Source organism: Kwoniella dendrophila, chromosome 6 (assembly GCF_036810415.1).
Source record: "Kwoniella dendrophila CBS 6074 chromosome 6, complete sequence".
NCBI classification, from domain to species: Eukaryota; Fungi; Basidiomycota; class Tremellomycetes; order Tremellales; family Cryptococcaceae; genus Kwoniella; species Kwoniella dendrophila.
Window position 1 is genome coordinate 1,448,482 of NC_089481.1, and position 22,196 is coordinate 1,470,677.

Consider the following 22,196-nt stretch of genomic DNA (forward strand, 5'->3'; position numbering starts at 1 on the left):
CCTGCATTCGGCTGATCGTGAATCCCCTTCTAATGAGGCGCAATAATCTTCTCGACAATCCTATGAATCCAACCCTGGACGTGACCATCGCGACGAGCATCATATCCTTCGACCACGTCGGTCAAAGGAAGTTTAGCATCCGGCGATGGATCGACGTTACACAGAATAGTATGGAAGGGGGGCGGTATTGACAATCTACAAGGATTCATAGACACATTGTGCTTAGTTAGCCAGAATTGTTTCAAACCAAGTTTATTTTGAAGTAGTTTTGGACCAGAGTGAATAGTAACTTACCTTAGCTGACCTAAATCAGCAAGATGTATCACACTTTCTAGTTCATCTAAAAAAACTTGGGACCTGACTGAGGCTGGAGCATCTGATAATCTAATCCGGAGTTGTGAAAAAATCATATCAATTAATTGAGTAGCGAATTCTTCGGATAAGATGTGCGACAGTTCATCGGGATCTGATAAATCAAATGTGGCGTTTTTGAGGGTAACACTAGTTCTAAAAGGAGCGAAAACGTCGATCTTCAAACCGTGACTAAAAGATAAATCAATTCAAAGACATTTTGTCTTTCGCTTTAGCCTTGGCAAACAACCAGAGAAAACATAAAAATAGATTCGGATAGACTCACCATCCAGGAATGTCTAATTCATAACTACCGCTTAAACTGTCCGCACCAGATCTACCGGTCAGGAAGTTGGTGATTGTCTCAGATGATTCGTCAGAATCAGTAATCATCCGGCTATCAAACACAACATCTAGACCAGCTGTTTGGAATAAGTGGTAGAAGTTCTTCATAGCTGAATCAACCGTGTTACATAATTGCTTATACCTTAAAGCGTCAACGATGTGTTTCAATATGCTTGCTGAATTTGTATCTGAAAAGGTTGGCGATACTAATTTGGTTTTCCGTTGTCTATATAGATTGATAAGGTTCAACCGAGCGGAAGATATAATAAGGTCACATAGTGGGGAAGTTGGCGTTTGTGACGAGCTTCGTATATCATACTAACAGTTTGAAGCGTCAATTTCAGTCATTATAACGGTACTTTTCGTACTTACCAGTTCGAAGCCAAGTGTATACCCCGCAATAGGCAACGACACAGATCTTGGTTCAAGCTCAGATTTCGACATTTGCGACCCTTCATACCGGATCTACGTGACCGCACAAGGAATCAGCTTATTTTTCGGTTGATGTAAGTAGACACCGCAACTCACTTCCCCAAACAGATCCTCATCAAACGCCTCCATCTGAGCAGCATCCATTTGCGCTCTGACATCTGATGCAGGTGGACTGTCGACAGGTGAAGACTCAACCACAGCGCCTGATACATCTTTCAATGTAGTCTTCAAACGTAAGAAAGATCTTGAACCGAAAGTGAGGGCGTCCTCTTTGGTTGGATCTAAATCGAAAGCAGCTAGACAACGGGTTCTTGTAGCTAGCGGAGCTGGAAACGGTTAGCACTGCGCTAAGAAGGGTATGGACTCACCTTCGTCAACAGCGTAAGGGACGATTATATCTTTAGCTTTTTCACCATCGATCGTTGTCCTACCGAAATCAGGTTTAGGTAAAACCGCCCATTGACCTCTACCATTATTATTACCTTCTTTTAATTTTCTTACATCCTTCCAAAATCTATCGCCAGCATTAGCCATCATTTGTAATTCTGATACAGCTGAATCTATCAGAGTAGAGCATTCGTCTAAAGCTTGTTGCTTAGCTGCTAATACTAATTCCAGTTCATGAACTTGGGCATGTGTAGGTTTCGTAGGCCGTGATGAGGGAGTAAGTGAAAATGTGCCAGGTGGTAATATTGGTGGTTCTTGAGGTACAGAAGCAGCAGCTGCAGCGAGAGCAGTTTTCGTATCCGCTTCATTTGCTTTTTGAGCAGCTTTTGCCTTGCCTTTTTTACTTGTGGTTTCTGGTTGTTGATTTGGTGCAGGTGGTGGTTGATTTGTATAGCTGGATGAAGCCGCAAGAGTTTTCGCTAGTTCAAGTACATACCATAGCTCGTTTCGTGCCGAGCTATTGTAGTTCGATTAATTGGACTTGTCTATGCTGACTTGTTGATGACTTACTTCAATTGATCATGTACCTCACTACGGAGCTGTTCCATATCACTCCTGTTCATCATTTGGAAGGGATCCTTTTCCTTCTGTTCCTGCGTTTCCTTGTCTTGCTTTCTTATTGCGTCTTCATCTTGAGGTAGTCTTTCCAACCTTTCCTCACTAATATCTAGTAGCCCATTGGGATATTCGTTCCATATCCTTTCTAGCCGTTCAGTCAATTGGTCGTTTGTAGATCGCCTGCATGTGTGGTCAAAAGAAGGAAACAGTATAAAGCAAGCAGATCATTAACAATCCCATAACACAAGACCAAGACGATTGATAATGAGATGACTCTGTAGTCTAATTTGGTACCAGGCTTCTAAAGCTCACCCTTCATCATAGATTATCCCTCCATCAATATCTATAGCTTGAAGCTTTCTTTTGCCAAGCGCAGCATCCAGCGTTGCCGGATTTAACGAGAGTCGAATATCGTCAAATACTGTTCTAGTTGATGTGCTCCCATTCATCTCGCGGTCGGAGCTTCGATTGGCAAGCCTGAAAAATATGTCTGAATTGTATGAATGACCAATGTAATCGCAAATGCTTTTACACCTGCATATATAGCATTTTCAACGAGATTCCAAGAAACGACAACAAAAGAGTGATGACATCACGATATTCCACGTGGCCTCCATGTGTTATTGCCCGATTTATTTGTTTATTTTGGTGGTAGATGTCCGAAATGTGAAGATAAGTTACATCTCTAATCTTGCATTGAAATCGACTTGTGAGCGTAATCTTTGCTTGACCAATGCAAAAATCATTAATCACCCACTATATATAGGATCAAATCCTCACAGCCTCCAAATTATGGAATAACCATATCTTAGCTGAAGTTTCCAAGATGGCGATTTCGGATAAGGTCAACTTGTTACTGCTCATCGAGCTCGCAGCAGTCGTCATCGGAGCTTCAGCCTTTCTCTACTATTGGAATCGATTACTCGGATCAGTTGTCGCTTTCTTGATAAGACTTTATACATGGAAGAATCACAATGCACATATTGTGATAGGATCGCTTCAAATCGCACCTTTAGCAGGTCGTATATCATTTAGAGATGTAGAATACCATTCAAGTAATATATCAGTTAGAGCTTTGCACGGGCATGTCACTTGGAGGTATTGGAAACTTAGAATAAGGCATGAAACGGACACTGAATCGACCAACCCGAAAAGATGTAAGTGCATAATCATAATAAGCAGCCCACGCAAATCTAACTGTATTATCAGACAAATTACCTTGTAGGATCACTATTTTCGCTGAAGGTGTGGAAGGCTTCGTGTTCAACCGTACCCCAGCGTACGACGCCATCGTGGAACGTATGAAGAAACATGAAAGAGAAGAAAATGCTGCTAAAGACTCACCAGGAACATCCGATGATACAAGCAATGATCCTGAATCTACTTTGAGGTCTAGATTGAAGAAGGTTGCCAAGACGTCTACAAGAGGAAGTGCTACCACCAAAGCTGCAACGTCTGAAAATGGATATTCTGATCAACGTGAGTTGAGCCACCCTTAATATGAACTAACTTCTCAGAATATCCCCCAGAACCTGATCATCACAACGTGAACCTAGTCAAACCTGCTGTCAAAGCTCCACCTGAAGGACTAAATTGGTTTCGAGAAGCACTTCCAATCGATGTTAGAATTGTGACTGGATCTTTGGTCCTTGGGAGTGATGCAACTCCAATGGTCTTGATTGGTGATTTCAAAAGAGCTGAAGGGACCTTAGAGGTTTCGGATTCTAGATCAACATTAGATTTATATAAAATGGCTATCAATCTTACTTTCCATTCGGCAAGTGTTCTTATGCGTACAAATGTGGATTACTCTGGTCCACTACTTGCTCACGGGAAAAAAGTCTATGATGAATTACTCAAACAACAACCTGATCTTACGGAGAAACCACCTTCAGCTTTATCGGTCTTTACTGGTTTTCATTTACTTTCAAAGCAATTTAAATTCCTACGCGATCCGAAATTTTCTACACCACCTGTTGCCGGCCTACCTACCGATAAAATATGGAAAGGTCTGGCTAGATATCGTGAACCTGAAATGGGAGAAAATAAAGCACCTAAACGAGAAGAAAGAGAATATGCCAAAGTCACCACTTTATTAGAAACCCATAGACTTGATTTAACGTATTACGCAGATACCCCTGGTTTAGTTCCTCATTCATCCGAGTCTCCATATATAGATGAGCTAGATCAAATAGGCAACGTGGATCTGCCGCCGGAATATGGTATAGACATTGTCATTCACAAAGGAAATATTAGATATGGTCCATGGGCAGATAAGCAAAGGTGAGTTTCTCTATTTCGTCGAGTTTAGCTAATTTACTAGAGAGGCTATCCAACGAGCTTTCGCTCCTTCTCTCTTCTTCGATTCCGAAACAAAACCACGGCTTTTACCTGGAGATACACGAGTGCACACCACCTTGGTCTTACGTTTGTCGCTGGAAGATGAGACTGTCATGCGAATACCTACTAGAGAACCATCCAAAGATTGGCAATTTGATAACGCACCTACGGATGTCGAAAGAAGGTATGGATGGTTGGACGTTGTGGTGGGCCCAAATTCTTCCATCTCGTATACTCAGGATCAAGTCGCTACAAAGCAAGGATACGATTCTATGCTAGTCTTGCAGTTGGATTCTATCGGTATCAGTTCTAGTGTAAATCTAGATACGTTTATCAAGGCCAAGACGTGCAAGGTGAGTCATCATTTGCAAGGAGTATCGCTTATAATCAGCTTTCCATGACTATGCCAACCCCTCTTGAATGGGACGCTCAACGAGATTGGGGAATGGACGTAACATTGGATACACCATCTATCAGTCTTTTGCGGGATCATGTAACCCTTATCTCTGATTTAGCAAAGGATTGGAGTTCTGGTGCTTCAGTGGGCGATTACCATCACTTTGTACCCAACCACTACAATTTCAGGGTATCACTTATCAACTATGATTTACATCTTTATATCAATGATTACAACATTGTCGATGCACCTTGGTCAAGAGATGCAAACGGTAAGTCTCGCTTTAAAGTCAACAAGGCTAACGTGCAGCTTTCATGGACATTTATGGACCTCGTATGGACGCGTATGTAGCGGTCGCTTCGACACAATATCGACCCGAATCAGCCACTGTGCCATTCAGCGTCAGTCTGTCGGATGCTCGAGTGGAACTATGCGTGCCAAAATGGGACACTCATCGAGCCTTTGGTTCTGCTGTAACCGAGATTGGTAAAATTGGTGAAATCACTGCCAAAGGCTCTTATCTTTACTATTCCGTTCCAAAGCCAGACCATCAAGAAACTCTGAATCTTCATTTAGAGGTAAGTCTCCGATCAGGCTGAATTTGGCTAATCGATGTACAGGGCAAACACGTGGTATTTAAAGCACTGGGATGGGTACTTCGACGGTTGTTCTGCGTAAAGGATAATTATTTTGGAGGGTTTACCCAATTTCGCACGATGCAGGAATACCTTGAAAAGTTTGATCACGATCCGACCTCGGTAGGCGATCCTATAGAAGAGAAATACAGGCCAGGTAGAGTATGTACAGCTCTCTTTTGTCACAGACATTGAGCTGACCTAAAGAGTGTATAGTCCGACCCGTTTGCCGTTTTCGTAACGATGAATGTTGAAGAATCCTTCATCCTCATGTCAGATGAGATATATAACTGTAAAAGGGGTCTCGTCCAACCAGTACCCCAATTGCAGATGAATCTCAAATCGGTCGACCATTTCATGGGTGGGTTCAATCTTTTCATCATCGAGATACTTGTGACTAATGCTTTCTCAGAATTATCGCTTGATGCTACTCCGACATACGTTGTTGCCTCTTCTGACCTTGACAGTATATATGCGAAGGGCAGTTGTCCATCGATCACCGAAAACGACATCATCTTCATCGAAGGCATTGAAGTCAAGGCCAATAGATTGTTCGGTCCACAGCCACATGCCAACACATATCTCTGTCTTTGGGAGGTGTCATTGCCGAAAATATCAGCTTTTCTAAGTCCAGATCTCATATCAGTGCTGCAAGCTACCGGAAGAAGTTTTGGATATACATTTCCCGATGTTGAGAACGGTCCTTCAGAAATCTACGTACCAAAGGCTTTTCCTGATGGTAAGTGCTGTATGAGCGGACTAGGAGCTGACTTCGAGCAGTAACCTTCGTCAAGGTTTCAATGGACGAGGTAGCCGTAATGGTCACGTCAGGGAATCACGCCATCTCTGTCGAAGCTCCGAGCGGATTCTCTCTTGATACCAGTTCCATGGGTACACGTTCATATAGCTCCATGATGGGCGTCTTGCTTCCCTCTTTAACGGTAAACATACTGGAAAGAGGACCAAGAAGCAATTGGCATACTGTGGGATCCGCTCAAGCAGGATGTACTATAGATATATACAAACTGCCAACAGGATGGAAAGAAGCAGTCGCAAAACAGCAAGAATATCTGAAAAGAGAGGATCAGGACACAAGTAGGATTTGGTACATGTATCAGGAATCAAAGCCACTTTGTTAGTATTTCTATTATCGCTTAACCACAATCAATAAGCTGACCATGTTTTAGCGGAGAAACACGTCAACGGACTTTATCTACCCCAACTTCTACGTGAAAACTCAAAAGGTTCGTTTTGTCAAATTGGAGAATATCTAGCATTACTGACCCTTCTGTAGATGATGAACCTGCTCAAAAAGACTCTGATTTTCCCACAATAACCTCTGATATTACCGATATCGAGACTTCTTCGGCAAGCTCAAGTGATTCCGAAGTATTATATGATGATTTCAAGTGAGTTGGTCTCGTGGTATGGCGTTTGATGCCAAGCTAACATCAGATTATAGTCAAATGCGTTTACGAAATAGACGGTCGAGATCGTTTGCTACCGCTCGCGAAACCCCGGATGATTCGTCAGTTGGAGACGAGTCAGATACTGTATCAAGCGTTACATCTATCGAAGGTTCCGTTCAATCTGATAACGCCGCATCGTATCAAGATATCGCTTCAGCAATGTCAGCGAAATTGAGAAGCTTCCATATGGTCAATAGCAAATACGGAATCTTCCCAATTATCAATCCTGCTTCGTCAACCCAAACAAACGACAAGGCTTTGCCCACTTCACGATCAATCCAGCACGGTACACTCATCCGCTTGTCTGGTTCCAGCATCAATGTGAACTTGGTACCATCATCTGCTACTGCTATCTCAGCTATTCTTACCGGCCTTTCAACAAAGGATGAAGGCTTCGAGAAACGACTAGACGAGCTTGTCGCTTCTCAGCTGTCTTCCATAGAGCAGGAGTCGACAATCGACGATCCAACGGTGTTAGATCTCAAGTTACCGTCCATCAATCTCCAGCTTTCTTCGGGACTCAGGCAAGCCGACTCGATTACCACCAGCATTCAAGAGATCAACTGCCACTTATCGCATTACGCACCTCGAAACAAACAAGCTATCACCGATATCATAGCCAAGCTCTCCACCATTTCTATTACAGGTACAGCCCCGACATCACCTATCTCGGATATATCTTTACGCGAAGTGGCTGAACTGAACGTCACGGAACCTGGTGGAGTGCCGATGTTCAAGGCGGCAATGGAGGATTTCGAAATAGCAGTACATTCCAGTCAAGGTATACGCATCCATGCAAAAACAGCTAAAACTAGATTCGATGCCGTTACACCTGCTATCGAAACCATAAGGACTTTAACGCAACCTTGGCAAAAAGCAATCACACATATTCAAACGAGGAAACCTCTAGCAGTATCAGATGCGCATGTTCTATATACAATTCTACAAAAAGCCATAGTACACGGGTATCACGATAATTCACCAGCGTTCGGTTCTGAAGCAGGCTATGGTCTGCATGTCCCAGATGCGAGAAATATCAGGTGGCAAAGCGGTTGGTGGATATTAGCTAGATTCCGTGAATGGTATAGAAGGCTTCCAGTCGAACAAACCATTCAAGAAGAATTACAATTAGATCAAATGGCAAATTATATAATGACTCAGCTAGGCAGAATCGACGAAGTTCATGGTGCTCCTAGCGTAATACGCCAACAGCATTTCATGAAGACCGTCTTTGGTCCGCATATTCTAGAACCTTTGGACGTTGAGAATAAGAAGAAAGAAACAGCACTGGATCTATTCATCTATTCCGAGAACCTGAAAATTAGTCATTATGGATATATGCTTGGTTCCAGGAATATAGCCTCTAGTAGTATCACCGTTAACAAAGCTTCAATTGGTGGATCTGAAACTACAGGAAAAGCAGATGATAATCCAGTCACTCAATACCAAGCGGTTATAGCTATTCAAGAGGTACAATGCGAGATGAAGGACAGTCTGATCGGACTGGTGAAGACTGGATTAGAATATATGCCAGAGATTACGAATAAACAGGACCCAGAGATACCTTCATCGAGTGATCGAAATTTGGTAATCATATTGGACGGTCAAGTTGGTAATGTTGACGTTAACGTATCAGGGGGTGGTCTTCGTTTACATTACGGTATCGAAGGTCTACATTTGACGAGACTATCCCGGCAGAGCAGTCGACAAACTCATAAATCGTCAAAGGAAACCCTTACAGCCACATGTCGTATCATGGAGCTATCACTCTTGCAAACTGAAGATAATCAAGACCAATATGATCGTTCAGCTGATCGAATTATTGTCAGTTTGCGCACAGAAGCGCTGAACGCCTTATTTAACAATCGCCATACGACCCGTAAAGCTCAATTGCCTGGTTCCAAGCTGGTTTTAGGTTTGAAACTAGTTGAATTTGATTCTAGACCTCAACTGCGAGCATTTTATGCCTTTGTGCAAACTTGGAAAGCAAAGGAGTTACCGTAAGTGACAGGATCCTCTGAACGTAGCTGACTTGTATCCAGCCTTTATACCTCCGCAATCAACGATGTACAGTCGAGATTGACAGCCAAAATGCCCAGTAAATCAAGCTTAAAACCCGCGCCTTCTACACCAATTGCTGCTATAGATTTCACAGTTAAAGCGCTTCACGTTCAAATCCGAGCTGCTAAGGCGTTATGGCTTCGTTGGGATATAGGCAAGATTTACGCTTCTCATCAAGGTGTTAAAGATAATATCCGCTTCGCAGTACAGGTCGAGCCGCAAGTTGTAGGGGCCTACGCTTCCCTTCGCAAACACAAATCAACCGACTCTTCATCACTTCGACTTCCCTCTATCACCATTATCGGTAACACTGAATCTATTGCTGATCGAAATCATTTAAACGCAAATGTCCAGCTTGGGTTTTTCACTGGAATACTTAAACCCGTCATACTAGATCGACTACTATCTCTTCATCAGCAACTTGCAGCCGATATTACACAATTCGCTACTGATTGGAAACACGATGCCACCAAAATCCTTAATAAACGACATGCCAAGGGTATCTCCATGATCTCTATTGAATCAACCGCATCAGCACAGGCTAAATCGCAAAGTCGACTATTCAATATACATATTGGTGTGGCTGGGTTACGACTCGGTCTTCGTGCTGATGATGTAGCTACAACACTTTTGTTCGAAGCATTAGCAGTGGAAGGCAGAGCCACGAATCATCTTACCGAAGATCATGCACTTCGTTGGCGCGCGAAAATTGATCATTTCGGCTTATCTCTCGGTCATCTTGGATCACAAGCTCTATCAAACGATTCAGAACCTGTTAGAACTCATCGAACTGCATATATGGTCTTGGATGCCGAAGTTCAAGAAGTGCCTCCAACATCCCAAACTACTTCAAAACTCAATGTTAATCTCAGTCGTGTCCATACCGTTATGCACCCTGAAGCTCTAAGTGAATTAGCAGATCTTTTAAAAAGTTGGATGTCTGATTTACATACTTTAAGAGATCATCGTTCTGCAGAAGTAGCTGAAGTCAAAGTCCACACCACTAAAGTGCTCAAGAGATTAGAATCAGCTGAGAAAGTTGAACATTCCGAGAAATCTTGGTTTGCCAACCGATTGGTTTTTGTTGAAGTATCCGGTATCGGAATTGCCATACCTCTTGTTGAAGGTGCCGCTATTGGTGACAGTATACGTAGTGATACACCAGCTTTACTGTACTCAATCCGAGTGATTAGTTTCCAAAACAGGCGGAATGAAACGGCTAGATTCAAAGTACAAAATATGGCTTTACAGTTTATAAAAAAGTAAGTTCTACCTACCTTTACCTTTACAATTCGCTGATATGGCTACAGATTCGACCAAAGTTCCTCTGAACACTTTACCGGTGATTTCCATGAATCTCTTAACCGTATGACACTTCCCTCGATCGATATGGAAGCACAAATGTCCTCCACACCGGACTTATGGCAACTTTCAGCTCATTGTTCAGCAACCGATTTCAAACTTTCTTTATCACCTGATATAACAGATGGTATATTCAAATTAATCGATCTATTTCACCATGGTAAAGAACGTATTTCAAAGCTTGAAGAACAATACAAATCGGAAATGGCAAAGCACCCCTACGAATCCGTTTCTGCAAAATATGATGATCCTGCTTCACCAATGACAATTAGGCCTTCTCAGCGTATATTAGTCAGAATGTCATATACTTTCAATAGTGGTATTGTTGAACTTCATCGTGGGTTGTCTGAAAGTGATAGAAGAACAATGAATGCGGATTTAAAGAAAAGTCGACAATGGCATGATACCGTTGTTCTTCCTACCGTATCTATATGGATGGATTACACTGGTCCGAAAGCTATTGGTAAAGCTAATTCGGATGATACTGAAGATAACGATGCTCTCCTTCTGTTCAATGCCGTGAGTCTACATACGAGGCGAACCTGGCTGATCATGTAACAGGCCGTACACGAAAGTCGCAACCTTCTTCGACCATCAATCTTGCCTTTCTTCATTCAAATCCTTAATCGAATGGAGACTCGAGCCAAAGTAAAAATGGCAGAAGCGTATTCCGCCCCCCATCCCCCTCGACCGGAACCTACCATTGCATCTACCAGCGAACAGTCTATTCATTCTGTTTCTAAAACACCTATGGAGAGAATCAGAATACGGCTTACTCTTCGTATTGATAAATCAAGGCTTCGATTATCCTGCGCACCTGATTCTAATGCTTATGCAGATCTCAAATGGGAAAGTGGTGGATTCCTAGCGAGTACAACTATTGGTGGAAACGACAACACGACTGTTGCTGGAACAATATCAGGCGTCACTGCTTATCTTAGACATGAGTTTGCTGAAGAAGGCAGAAGTTGTATTGAAGCTGGTGCCAAGGATATGGCATTTTCCGTGGCATATAGTCCAGATGATGGTCATGGTAGACAAAAAGGATTATCAGTTGTTGTCGATACCTCTCTTTCTGGTCAATTTAGATTAGAACAATTTAGTGCATGGTTAATTTTCGCTTCTGTTTGGATTGATTCTACTCCTTCATTAGACTTGCCACCTAAATCAGCTATTGTGGAAGCTGCAACCAACTCCACCATACCTACTCTTGCTCCTCCTCCATATTCATCAAGTACTACTGTATCTACATCGAATCAAGATCAACAAAAATTAGCTATTGTAGCATTGATTAGGTTCAGAAGTATAGATTTTGACGCAAATGTCGGTGTAACAAATGCTAAATTAGAATTAACACCAATTGTGATTCGAACATTATCAAATGGTGAATCAACTGAAATTGACTTAGATATTGGTTTAACTCAATTAACTGCAAAAGGTGATATTTCGGGTACACTAAGAAGTGAACATTTAAATTTACATACCTCAAGACAATCTTCAAGATCCGCCGCCAAAGCTCTACCAAAAAGTTTAAATATGATGATAGATGCTGGTAATTTAACGGGTGATTTAATGTTACAAGATTTAAAAGTCATCATGTTCCAGTGAGTATATCCACTATGATCTACCGAAACAATTAATTTAACTAACAAATCTTCCGTTGGACTTAGATTGGAACCTGCTGTTGTTCGTTTATCTGACGATTGGGAAGCATTCAACAAAGATCCAAATTCCCCCATTGAATTATCATTCACAGTTAAAACTGGTGTTTTCCGTGCTTTAGCTAGATTACTTGCTATTCCTTCATTGCTCAATAAAGTATATTCAATTACCAACACCTTTGATTCTCAAGAAAGAGTTGCTTCACATAGATCAAACATTTACAAGAAGAGTAAACTTAGAAAATCATCTGAACCTTCACCAATGGCAGCTGCAATCATGCATACAGCACGCAAAACGGGTCATAGTACTAATAATGATAAATCAATATCAAACAATGATTCAGGTGTGGCTACCATCACTGGTAATGATAGTGATAATAATCATAATAACAATATAAGAATCTCACAAACAATGAAATTTGAATTAGCTGGAATTGAATTAGGTTTATTTAATGCACCAATAACAGATGAAAATAGAGGTGATTATTATAGTTTCCAGATTGGTAAATGTCAATCTGATTTAAGTAAATCAACAACAAATACAAAAGATAATTTACCTTTAAGAAATCTGAAATTATTAGTTTCTTCTGTAAGATGGGATACAGCAGATGGACCAAAAGCTGCAAGAGATTCTGCAGGTATAAAATCAATCAAAGAAATCCTCGAATCTGCTTTAAAACATGGTAAAAGAGAAATCGCTTCAGTACCTGAGATGGTAAGTTAGGTTCAATATTTGATATTTATTTGCTAATCCTCTCCGTTTCACTACTTTTATTCAGCATATGACAATGATCTCTGAAGAAGAAACAAGAACCAAACCGCGAATCCTACTTCATGATTTCGATTTAGTTTGGGGAGAAGGATATGGAGATATAGCAATTTTACCTTATTTCTTCGAACAAGCATATAAAACTTTAGATGCTTTCTTGAGAGGTTTAGATCAAGAACAAATAACTAAAACCAAAAGAAGAGGAATGGATGGAGAGAAACAACCTATCAGAAGAAATACCTCTGTTATTGATTTCAATATCAATGGTAATGTTAACGGCAATAATCTTACCAACAATAAGACTAAAACCACTACTGAGAATCATGATCATCATGACAGAATCAATGGTAATAGTGGTAACAACAAGCATGCCAAAATCGATGATCACCACAATAATAAAGATATTGAACAAGAAAACAGCGACAACATTAATGAATATGATGCTGATCAACTTATATTCAAACCTAAATATCAAAGACAAAATCCATTACCTGTACCAAAAATCAAATTCTTAGGTGAAGCCACAAGACAAGCACTCGATTTGGTACCTAAAGTAGATCAATTTTCAGGTCAATTACCAATTATCATACATAAAGGTATCACATCACCTTTGGAAGATGGTATGGATCTGTAAGTTTTATAACTTCTATCTGCCCTTGTCCACTATCTTGTTCGATATTATCAAAAGAGAAAGCATATTGGAAACAATCGCTCACTAATTTGATTTCATTCTACTAGGTTACTGAAAATTTACCAAAAGCAATTACCTGATCGAACCACTTAAGTTGTATACATGTAATTGAAATCCAAATTTTCCAAATCTGTTGTAATACTTATAAACCATAAATTAGATTAATGAACAAAATTCATGTGGACAATAGATATACCCTGCATTACAAGAACCTATAACAGTAACAGTATCAATAATTTTAACTATGTAAAATAATATCGTCATGTATTGAGTAATATACCATGTGATTGTAGACAACGTTTAGCGGATGATGTATTGGGGATGGAAAGGATTATTTCTCCTACACCTCAGAGTAGGCTCGAAATCAAAAATAACATTCGATACATTTTAGATGTAATAGATATTCGATATCTATTCCAGAGCAAGCTTCCGGCCAAATAATTATGCTTCCTGTTACTTCACCGATTCCTTTAGATAATCAAAGTCCTGAACTGTCCATTTTATAATGTTAAACAAAAGTTCCCATCTAGAAATTACATTCCAATCTTTTCTTATCATTGATTCCTTTCAAGCTTGATTGTTCACTTAATCCGCCTTGCGCCTTATCAAACCTTCAGTTTGACTCTGATTTTGACCTAATGGACTACTTCTTCTGGGTCTTTCGATGATATCATTATTGATTTCATTATCCAATGCAGGTCTACCATTCCTTGTAGCTATACCTCTTGGATTTTTTTGAATTTGTTGAACTGGTGTCAGTCCTCCAGTGTTCTTTGAAATTTGAATTTCACTTTGAATTCTTTTTGGTGGTGGTGGTGTATTTGATCTACTACTTTGGCTACCACCACTACTACCTCCACCACCACCTAAATTATAATTCGGTATTAAATTAACATTTGACGGACTACCACCATTTTTCTCATCACTTGAACTCCAAGGGAAATATGATTGTGATGTTAATTGCTGTAAATTTTGTTGAGGCATTAATACAGGTGAATGTAATGGTGATCCTCTAATTGGTGTTCTAGGTGCAATTATACCTTCATCATTTTTTCTACCATATTTACTTCTACCACTACTACTACTTCTTATTCTAGGTAATAATGATAATAATGGACTTAAAACTGATTTAACTAATGATGTTGATGATTTATTTCGAATTTGTCTATGTGTAGGTGATGATGTACCTGATGAACCGCCAGCAGCATTTATTCCGGGTGATGATATGTCAATTGAATTTGGTGAAGGTGATGCAGGGCCAGAATTCAGTGTATCTGTTGAATAGGTAGAAGTCATTCAGTTTGAAATCCTACCATACCATGATTTGAGAAAGAGGGGGGAGAAGCTACACAGACTCACGTAATGAAGGTAAAGCATTATCATTTGCCGATAAACTTAAAAACAAAAATAGTGGAACAAACCAAACACAAATAGCGAAAAAGGCAGCCACATCACCAAAAGCTGGTGTATTATTTTGGTTTATAAGTCTATTTTGACCACCATAACCATATTTATATTTTGGTGTTGATTTAAATTTTTTTGATTCTTGCGCTAAATGAGCGAAATGGAAAAACCAAATAAAATGATCCGAAATAACTAATAAACAACTTGAAATGAATTTTAAACTTGTTAATGATATATACGGCCAAGAAGATGAAAAATTTGTTAAATAAATTAAATGACAAAAAATTGAAAATATTACAGGTATTATTGGTAATGAATCTGTAAAGAATAATAAAACATGTAATGTTATTATTACCTAAATTACATGTATATATAAGCATTTCTGTATATTAGCGATATTATTCATAATGCGGAGATATCTTTCCCATGTTACTAGATACAGAGATGATTTATATCTTTGAAATAAACAAAGCATTCGCCCCTCAACTCACGTATATAGCTCTTATTCCTATATATTTAGCATATTTAGAATGCTCTTCTATCAACTCCGCTAACCAAAGTAGACCGCTCGCTGTGTCAAGCAGATAAGAGGATTGCGGAAAGGTAAGCTGCCGTTTCTTCAGAAGCAAAAATAAAGAATCTAGCTTACCCAACGATAAAGTTACGAATAGAAAAGCCGCTAATCCACCTGCATATGCTAAAATATGCAGAAGAGCCATTGGAGAAGATTGGTCTCTTGTGTGTTAATTAGAGCCTAGTTTTGCTTATGACTGATAGTTTTAAATGTTGTGCTTGGTCAATCCTGGGCAACGCTGCTAGGCCTGAAGATTGAGTTGCAATTGACATAAATATGTGAGAGTATGAACAGATAATCATACATTACGAGTAATATTATCTATTATGGGACACTGAATATTTATGGGGGTTTCACTCTCTATAATCTACAGTACGTAGTCTTACCAACAACGTCACAGTTACGAGTAGCACTAACGGGATCAATTTATCATAACCCATTTATTGTATCATAATTCGTGACATCATCAGTAAACCACGTGGATATCACTCGACCCACCGTCAGATCTATATGAAGCTGCATCACCGTTGTTGCTGTGATTGTTACCGTTATCAGCAATGCTGTTACTACTACGACGAATACATAGCAAATCAACCTAGACTTGTTTCATCTTTGAGCCTAAGAATACAGATCCATTACAAGATGAGTAACCTAGAGAGTGAGCTAATCTCGCTATTCCGTATTTGAGACAGGGCAATATAGCTAATTTGGATCTTTTCGTAGAATCTTTATTCCAGCTCAAAGTATGTCAGGTTTCGCTTTATTCCGCCACCTTTCACTGGAAGATAACTGACGCTTTGATACATTAGTTCACAGCCAAATCACTTCAGCGTCAAGCTAAAAAAGCAAACAAAGATGAAGTATCTGAAAAGAACAAGTTGAAGCAGGTGTGTTCATATCGAACAATGACAACGACTAGAAAACTGAGAACGTTCTAAACTAATTCAATATCTGTGTATAGGCATTAGCAAAAGGAAATACAGATGGAGCTAGAATATATGCACAAAATGCTATACGTAAGAAGACAGAAGGATTGAATTTACTCAGATTAGCATCTAGAATTGATGCTGTAGCGTCGAGAGTTGAAACGGCTGTTACAATGAGAAGTGTAACTAATTCTATGGGCAGTGTGGTCAAAGGTATGGATAAAGCTATGGAAAGTATGAATTTGGAAAGGGTGAGTCACTTTGCCAGTTATCAATGAAAGTATGATATATGATATTTTACGATTGATGTGAATGTAGAACTTCATATATCGGATTTATTAATCCAGCTAACATAAAAGCCTTTTTTTCGTTTCATATTTCCTAGATTTCACTAGTAATGGATAAATTCGAAACACAATTCTCAGATCTAGATGTCCAAACATCATATATGGAATCAACAATGTCAGATACAACAGCATTGACAACACCACAAGATCAAGTTGATTCTTTAATGCAACAAGTCGCTGATGAAGCTGGATTGGAAATTCAACATGGTTTAGGTGAAGCTAAAGTACCTGCAAAAGAACCTATTCAGAATCAAGCTGAACCTACGTTAGGAAATAGAGAAGAAGATGGGAAGTTGGCTGAAAGGTTGAGAGCTTTAAGAGTGAGTGGCCATAACATTATGCTTCGGAATTATTCGCTAACTTGTCAAAACCGCATAGCCCGCTACTTGATGAGAAGTGTTTAGAATCCATGTCGTTGTACAATATATGTATATATGCACCTGATATACAGAAAAAGCGATTGCAGTAGCACTTTTTCACCCAGTTCGATATAATAATCACAGCTCCAGGCATTTCCTTGGGTAATCTCTATGCAGAATGCATAGCTAACTCAATCATCCATTTCCTCACAATATTTGCGCATCCTCTTATACTAATCTTTTTCCAGCTTTGTCACCAGTAATAGTACCTATTCTTTCTACATCCGGTGCACCCCAGACCAACAAGTTTCCTTTGGGATCTACTAAACCTCTTTTCTTGACCCAATCTAATTCACTTATTCTTCTAATACCCCATCTTCCTGTTGTTTCTGATTTAGTTTCTAACAGAGGTAATGTTGATCCAGAAAGATCAGGTTGAGGAAGTGAATGAGATAAGGATGATCCAGTTGATGTTGTATTTGGTAATGGTGTTGTCTGTGTTGATCGAGAAGAAGAAGATGATGAAGATGAAGGAGGTGAAGATAATGGTAATGCAGATGCAATTGATTGTAATGATTTCGATGCACGTTGTTCATCTTCAATTGAAGTCAATTTACGTCTTTCTTCTAATGGTGGTAATAAATCTTCAACATCGGACTATTAGATTGAGAAAATTAGGACGTCAATTCGTTCGTATGTATACCTACAAAATATATAAAGATATACTTACGAAATCATCTTGTTTTACAGCTGAGATTGAATATACGTAAACACCAACTGCAAAAGCCAATAACGTCCCACCAATCAATACATTCGTTAATATGAATGGCTTTCTTGCTCTTTGCAGTGAAGGTGACATGCCCTAATAATGAATAGTGCGATTAGCATAGTTAGATCGAATATACTTGCTTGATCACGCAAACTGCAGGTCCATTTAGGTTTATCAATCAAGTCTTTATCACCTGAGCGTGACCATGTTCAATTATCTAATGAAGCCCACTTCTCCATATCTCGTTGTTTTTCCATGATTTGTAGTGTTTTTTTCCGTTTTCAACCGATCCTTACAAAATAACCTTGGTTGATTTCAAAAACACATGTATACTTACATATCCTTTTGGATGATATGACTTATCGGCAGCTCTCTCGAATTTTGTTGATGAAGTTGACGGTGCTGACATCTTGACTAAGGCTGTTTCTTCTTCTTTTTTCTCCTTGACAGATGCTAGAGATGGACATAATCATGAAGATGGAAATAAAATGATTTCATGATTTTCATCTTTCATCTTTCATCTTTGCGTCAAGCTTCTAAGCGGCGACCATACATGGTGTCTTAAATGAGGGTTAAATATAAGGTCGCATAGTAAAGAGGTACTTCGGAAAGATCGTTCCTGTCGTTCCGAAAAAGATGTCTTTTTTAACTTTTTGGACTTTTTTTTTCTGATCTGATACATTATACCAATCAACCTTCAATCGATCAAACAGATCATTTTTGGTCAGTGGTCAGTGATCAAAGCAACAACCAAAAAGACATCGAGTCAAGATGTCATCCTTACCAAAATTAGCTTCTCGAATTCGATCACCTATCGTAGCATCTTCATCAACTTTGATCAGACCAACCGTTTTAACTAGAAAACCAATTCTATCTTCTTCTTCTACATCAACTCCCGTACGATCTTCATCTCCATTAGGCAAAGATAGATCAATATCCTCAATATCGTCGAAAAGATCTTTCACATCTTCAACTAGGATAAGAGAAGAAGAAAAACCAAAAGAAGAATGGCCAGAAAGAGTTTTACCTGTTTTGAAAGATCAAGACATAAAAAGGTTACAGAGGCAACGAAATGTTGGAATGTGAGTAATATCCGGAATCATCGAGCATGATTCTTCTTACGGATTACTATGACATCAAAAATATCACTGTTTCCAAACATATGGTAGTTCTCATATATCGACTTTGATTACTGAGTATATAAACCTTCGATTCGTAGATCGGCACATATCGATTCGGGTAAAACAACATTGACAGAAAGAATATTATATTATACAGGTAGAATTAGGGATATACATGAAGTTCGAGGAAGAGATGCAGTCGGAGCTAAAATGGATTCAATGGAATTAGAAAGAGAAAAAGGTATTACAATTCAATCTGCGGCAACATTTGCAGATTGGTTATCACCACCACCACCAAATGAATTACCTGAAAATTCCACTCTATTAGGTACAGGATCAAAAGAAGGTAAAGAGAAGTATTCGATAAATATCATTGATACACCAGGTCACGTTGATTTTACAATTGAAGTTGAAAGAGCTTTAAGAGTTTTAGATGGTGCAGTTTTAGTTTTATGTGCTGTTTCAGGCGTTCAATCTCAGACTATCACTGTAGATAGACAAATGAGAAGATATAATGTTCCTAGATTAGCTTTTATCAACAAGATGGACAGGTGAGTTGAACGCGACTCTTCCCGCTTTCCTCGCTCCACCTTTCTCTAATATGGCTACTGAACAAACGCTGTTTATGGCTGACTCACTCTAATTACCTGAATCAGAGCCGGTTCCAACCCCTTCCGAGTGATTCAACAGCTTAGAGGTAAATTGAAGATGAATGCTGCTGCTCTTCAAGTACCTATTGGTGCCGAAGGTGATTTCTCTGGTGTGGTCGATATCGTTAGAATGAAAGCGTTATACAACGAAGGTGTCAAAGGGTAAGCTATGACGACTTCATCTACTTTGAATGTGCCATCTAGCTGACATTTTACACTGCCAACCCTAGTAACCAAGTAGTTGAGACCAATGAAATCCCAGAATCCGTCAGAGCATTAGCTGAAGAGAAACGAGCAGAACTTATCGAACAATTATCCGAAGCTGATGAGACATTATGTGATCTATTCCTTAATGAATCACCTATTTCAGAATTGGATATTGCACAAGCATTAAGAAGAGCTACTGTATCATTAAAATTCACCCCTGTATTTATGGGATCAGCAATTAAAAACACGGGTGTACAAGCATTATTAGATGGTGTATGTCAATATTTACCTGATCCAAATGAAGTTAAAAATCAAGCTTTAGATGCAGCTTTACCACCTAATGCACCTCCAGTACCTTTAGTTCCAGCTGCTGAAGCTCCTCTGGTTGGTTTAGCATTTAAATTAGAAGAAGGTAGATATGGTCAATTAACTTATATGAGAGTTTATCAAGGTGAATTGAAAAGAGGTTCAGTAATTTATAATGCAAGAACAGGTAAAAAAGTTAAAGTACCAAGATTAGTTAGAATGCATTCTGATGAAATGGAAGATGTTGAAGCTATTGGTGCAGGTGAAATTTGTGCAATGTTTGGCGTAGAATGTTCCTCAGGTGATACTTTTACAGATGGTTCAACTACTTTCTCAATGGTAAGCTGATTCCTATCTTAAAAACTTACGTCGACAATCTAGCTAATCTAATTTGTGCCCCATACTTAGACATCCATGTTCGTACCTGAACCCGTTATCTCACTGTCTATCAGACCAGACGGAAATGAAACACCTAATTTCTCAAGAGCATTGAACCGATTCCAAAAGGAAGATCCTACATTCAGAGTACACGTTGATTCTGAATCACAAGAGGTAAGTTGGAAATCGTGTTCACAGATCGGTTCCATCGTGAAATTTGCGAGCTAATTATACTGATATCATTCATCCATTTATATAGACAATCATTTCAGGAATGGGTGAACTTCATTTAGATATTTACGTTGAAAGAATGAAGAGAGAATATAACGTAGCATGTGTTACAGGTAAACCAAGAGTTGCATTTAGAGAGACTATAACAGAAGAAAGTAAATTCAACTATACACATAAAAAACAATCTGGTGGTTCAGGTCAATTTGGTAGAGTTATTGGTAAATTAGAACCAATGGAAATGGACTCAGAAACAAATAAAGATACTGCATTTGAAAATAGAATTATTGGTGGTAACATTCCAAATCAATTTATACCTGCTATTGAAAAGGTGAGTGAAACGTAGCACAGCATTGACTTGATTCCCACCCGAACAGGCATCTTATATAATGATCCAGATCAGAGTAAAATACTGATACTTCCTTCTTTTACTTTTGCAGGGTTTCCAAGAAGCACTTGACAGAGGTTTATTGACAGGACACCCAATCTCAGGTTGTAGATTTGTTTTAGAAGATGGATCAGCACACTCTGTCGATTCAAATGAATTAGCATTTAGATTAGCTGCAATTGGTGCATTTAGAGAATCTTTCCAAAAGGCAAAACCTGTGATTTTAGAACCTGTCATGACAGTTGAAGTAGTTGCACCAATTGAATTCCAAGGAAACGTAATTGGTGCTTTGAATCAGAGAAAGGGAACTATAGTTGATACTGAAGTTAGAGATGATGAATTCACTTTAACTGCTGAAGTCGCTTTAAATGATATGTTTGGTTATTCTTCTCAATTAAGAGGTATGACTCAAGGTAAAGGTGAGTAACTATTCTTTTCTCTCATTGTCATCATGAATGATCCTTTCTTTTTCTCTCTTTATCGATTCTTATCCTATTACTATCTTAATTAACCATCTTCATCGATTTTAGGTGAATTTTCAATGGAATACAAGAATCATCAACCTGTCATGCCAAATGTGCAAAGAGATATGATGGAAGCTTTCAGAAAGAAGCAGTTGAGTAAATAAGTTGTGGGCTTGACGATAAAAACACTGGTATTGTGATGAAGGTCATTAAAATGGAAATATTCCTTTTGAAATCGGTTTGTTCTTGATTGTAAACATGGTAGGTAGTAAGAAAGGTCTTGTGGTGCTTCTGCGTTTTTCATATATGACGATAATTTACGTTCTCCCTTTTGGTTCCCTTTGTGTAATTTATATAATAGATATTAGTTGATTCAGATCGAATTAGATAGCATTAGCATAGCATAACATTATAGCATTTTCTACATAGATTCCAACTTGTATATAGATTCTATCATGATATCTCCCTACTCAGACGTAACGAATTTTCCGACCACACTGCAAATTTCTCATCACAATCCTTTTGAACTTTTTAGTATTTCCATTGATAAAGCTATC

At 39.1% G+C, this 22,196-nt stretch overlaps 6 protein-coding genes across 6 annotated transcripts; 3 read left to right on the forward strand and 3 right to left on the reverse strand.

Moving 5' to 3' along the window:
• Positions 1-29: 29 nt before the first annotated feature.
• Positions 30-2,582, reverse strand: L201_005083 (uncharacterized protein; the record flags this gene model as incomplete). The annotated part of the gene is made up of 8 exons (XM_066220816.1): positions 30-195; positions 295-543; positions 638-1,014; positions 1,069-1,161; positions 1,225-1,454; positions 1,497-2,032; positions 2,086-2,313; positions 2,446-2,582. The coding sequence occupies 8 exons, from the start codon at positions 2,580-2,582 to the stop codon at positions 30-32; spliced, it is 2,016 nt and encodes a 671-aa protein (XP_066076913.1).
• Positions 2,583-2,959: 377 nt separating this feature from the next.
• On the forward strand, positions 2,960-13,611 carry L201_005084 (uncharacterized protein; the record flags this gene model as incomplete). Its single annotated transcript, XM_066220817.1, has 19 exons — positions 2,960-3,290; positions 3,343-3,612; positions 3,663-4,416; positions 4,604-4,787; positions 4,865-5,141; positions 5,222-5,448; positions 5,491-5,667; positions 5,722-5,866; positions 5,918-6,244; positions 6,337-6,639; positions 6,693-6,749; positions 6,800-6,914; positions 6,968-8,974; positions 9,017-10,297; positions 10,346-10,916; positions 10,959-12,001; positions 12,068-12,773; positions 12,838-13,457; positions 13,566-13,611. 19 exons carry the CDS (start codon positions 2,960-2,962, stop codon positions 13,609-13,611), a joined length of 9,441 nt encoding a protein of 3,146 aa, XP_066076914.1.
• Positions 13,612-14,103: 492 nt separating this feature from the next.
• L201_005085 (uncharacterized protein) lies at positions 14,104-15,641 on the reverse strand (the record flags this gene model as incomplete). The annotated part of the gene is made up of 4 exons (XM_066220818.1): positions 14,104-14,792; positions 14,878-15,277; positions 15,414-15,493; positions 15,572-15,641. 4 exons carry the CDS (start codon positions 15,639-15,641, stop codon positions 14,104-14,106), a joined length of 1,239 nt encoding a protein of 412 aa, XP_066076915.1.
• Positions 15,642-16,138: 497 nt separating this feature from the next.
• Positions 16,139-17,159, forward strand: L201_005086 (uncharacterized protein; the record flags this gene model as incomplete). The annotated part of the gene is made up of 6 exons (XM_066220819.1): positions 16,139-16,154; positions 16,220-16,239; positions 16,306-16,383; positions 16,458-16,673; positions 16,808-17,089; positions 17,148-17,159. The coding sequence occupies 6 exons, from the start codon at positions 16,139-16,141 to the stop codon at positions 17,157-17,159; spliced, it is 624 nt and encodes a 207-aa protein (XP_066076916.1).
• Positions 17,160-17,356: 197 nt separating this feature from the next.
• Positions 17,357-18,306, reverse strand: L201_005087 (uncharacterized protein; the record flags this gene model as incomplete). The annotated part of the gene is made up of 3 exons (XM_066220820.1): positions 17,357-17,785; positions 17,859-17,990; positions 18,235-18,306. The coding sequence occupies 3 exons, from the start codon at positions 18,304-18,306 to the stop codon at positions 17,357-17,359; spliced, it is 633 nt and encodes a 210-aa protein (XP_066076917.1).
• Positions 18,307-18,668: 362 nt separating this feature from the next.
• Positions 18,669-21,803, forward strand: L201_005088 (elongation factor G, mitochondrial; the record flags this gene model as incomplete). Its single annotated transcript, XM_066220821.1, has 8 exons — positions 18,669-18,979; positions 19,117-19,569; positions 19,675-19,830; positions 19,899-20,520; positions 20,590-20,733; positions 20,819-21,118; positions 21,228-21,594; positions 21,706-21,803. The coding sequence occupies 8 exons, from the start codon at positions 18,669-18,671 to the stop codon at positions 21,801-21,803; spliced, it is 2,451 nt and encodes an 816-aa protein (XP_066076918.1).
• Between the last annotated feature and the right edge of the window lie 393 nt (positions 21,804-22,196).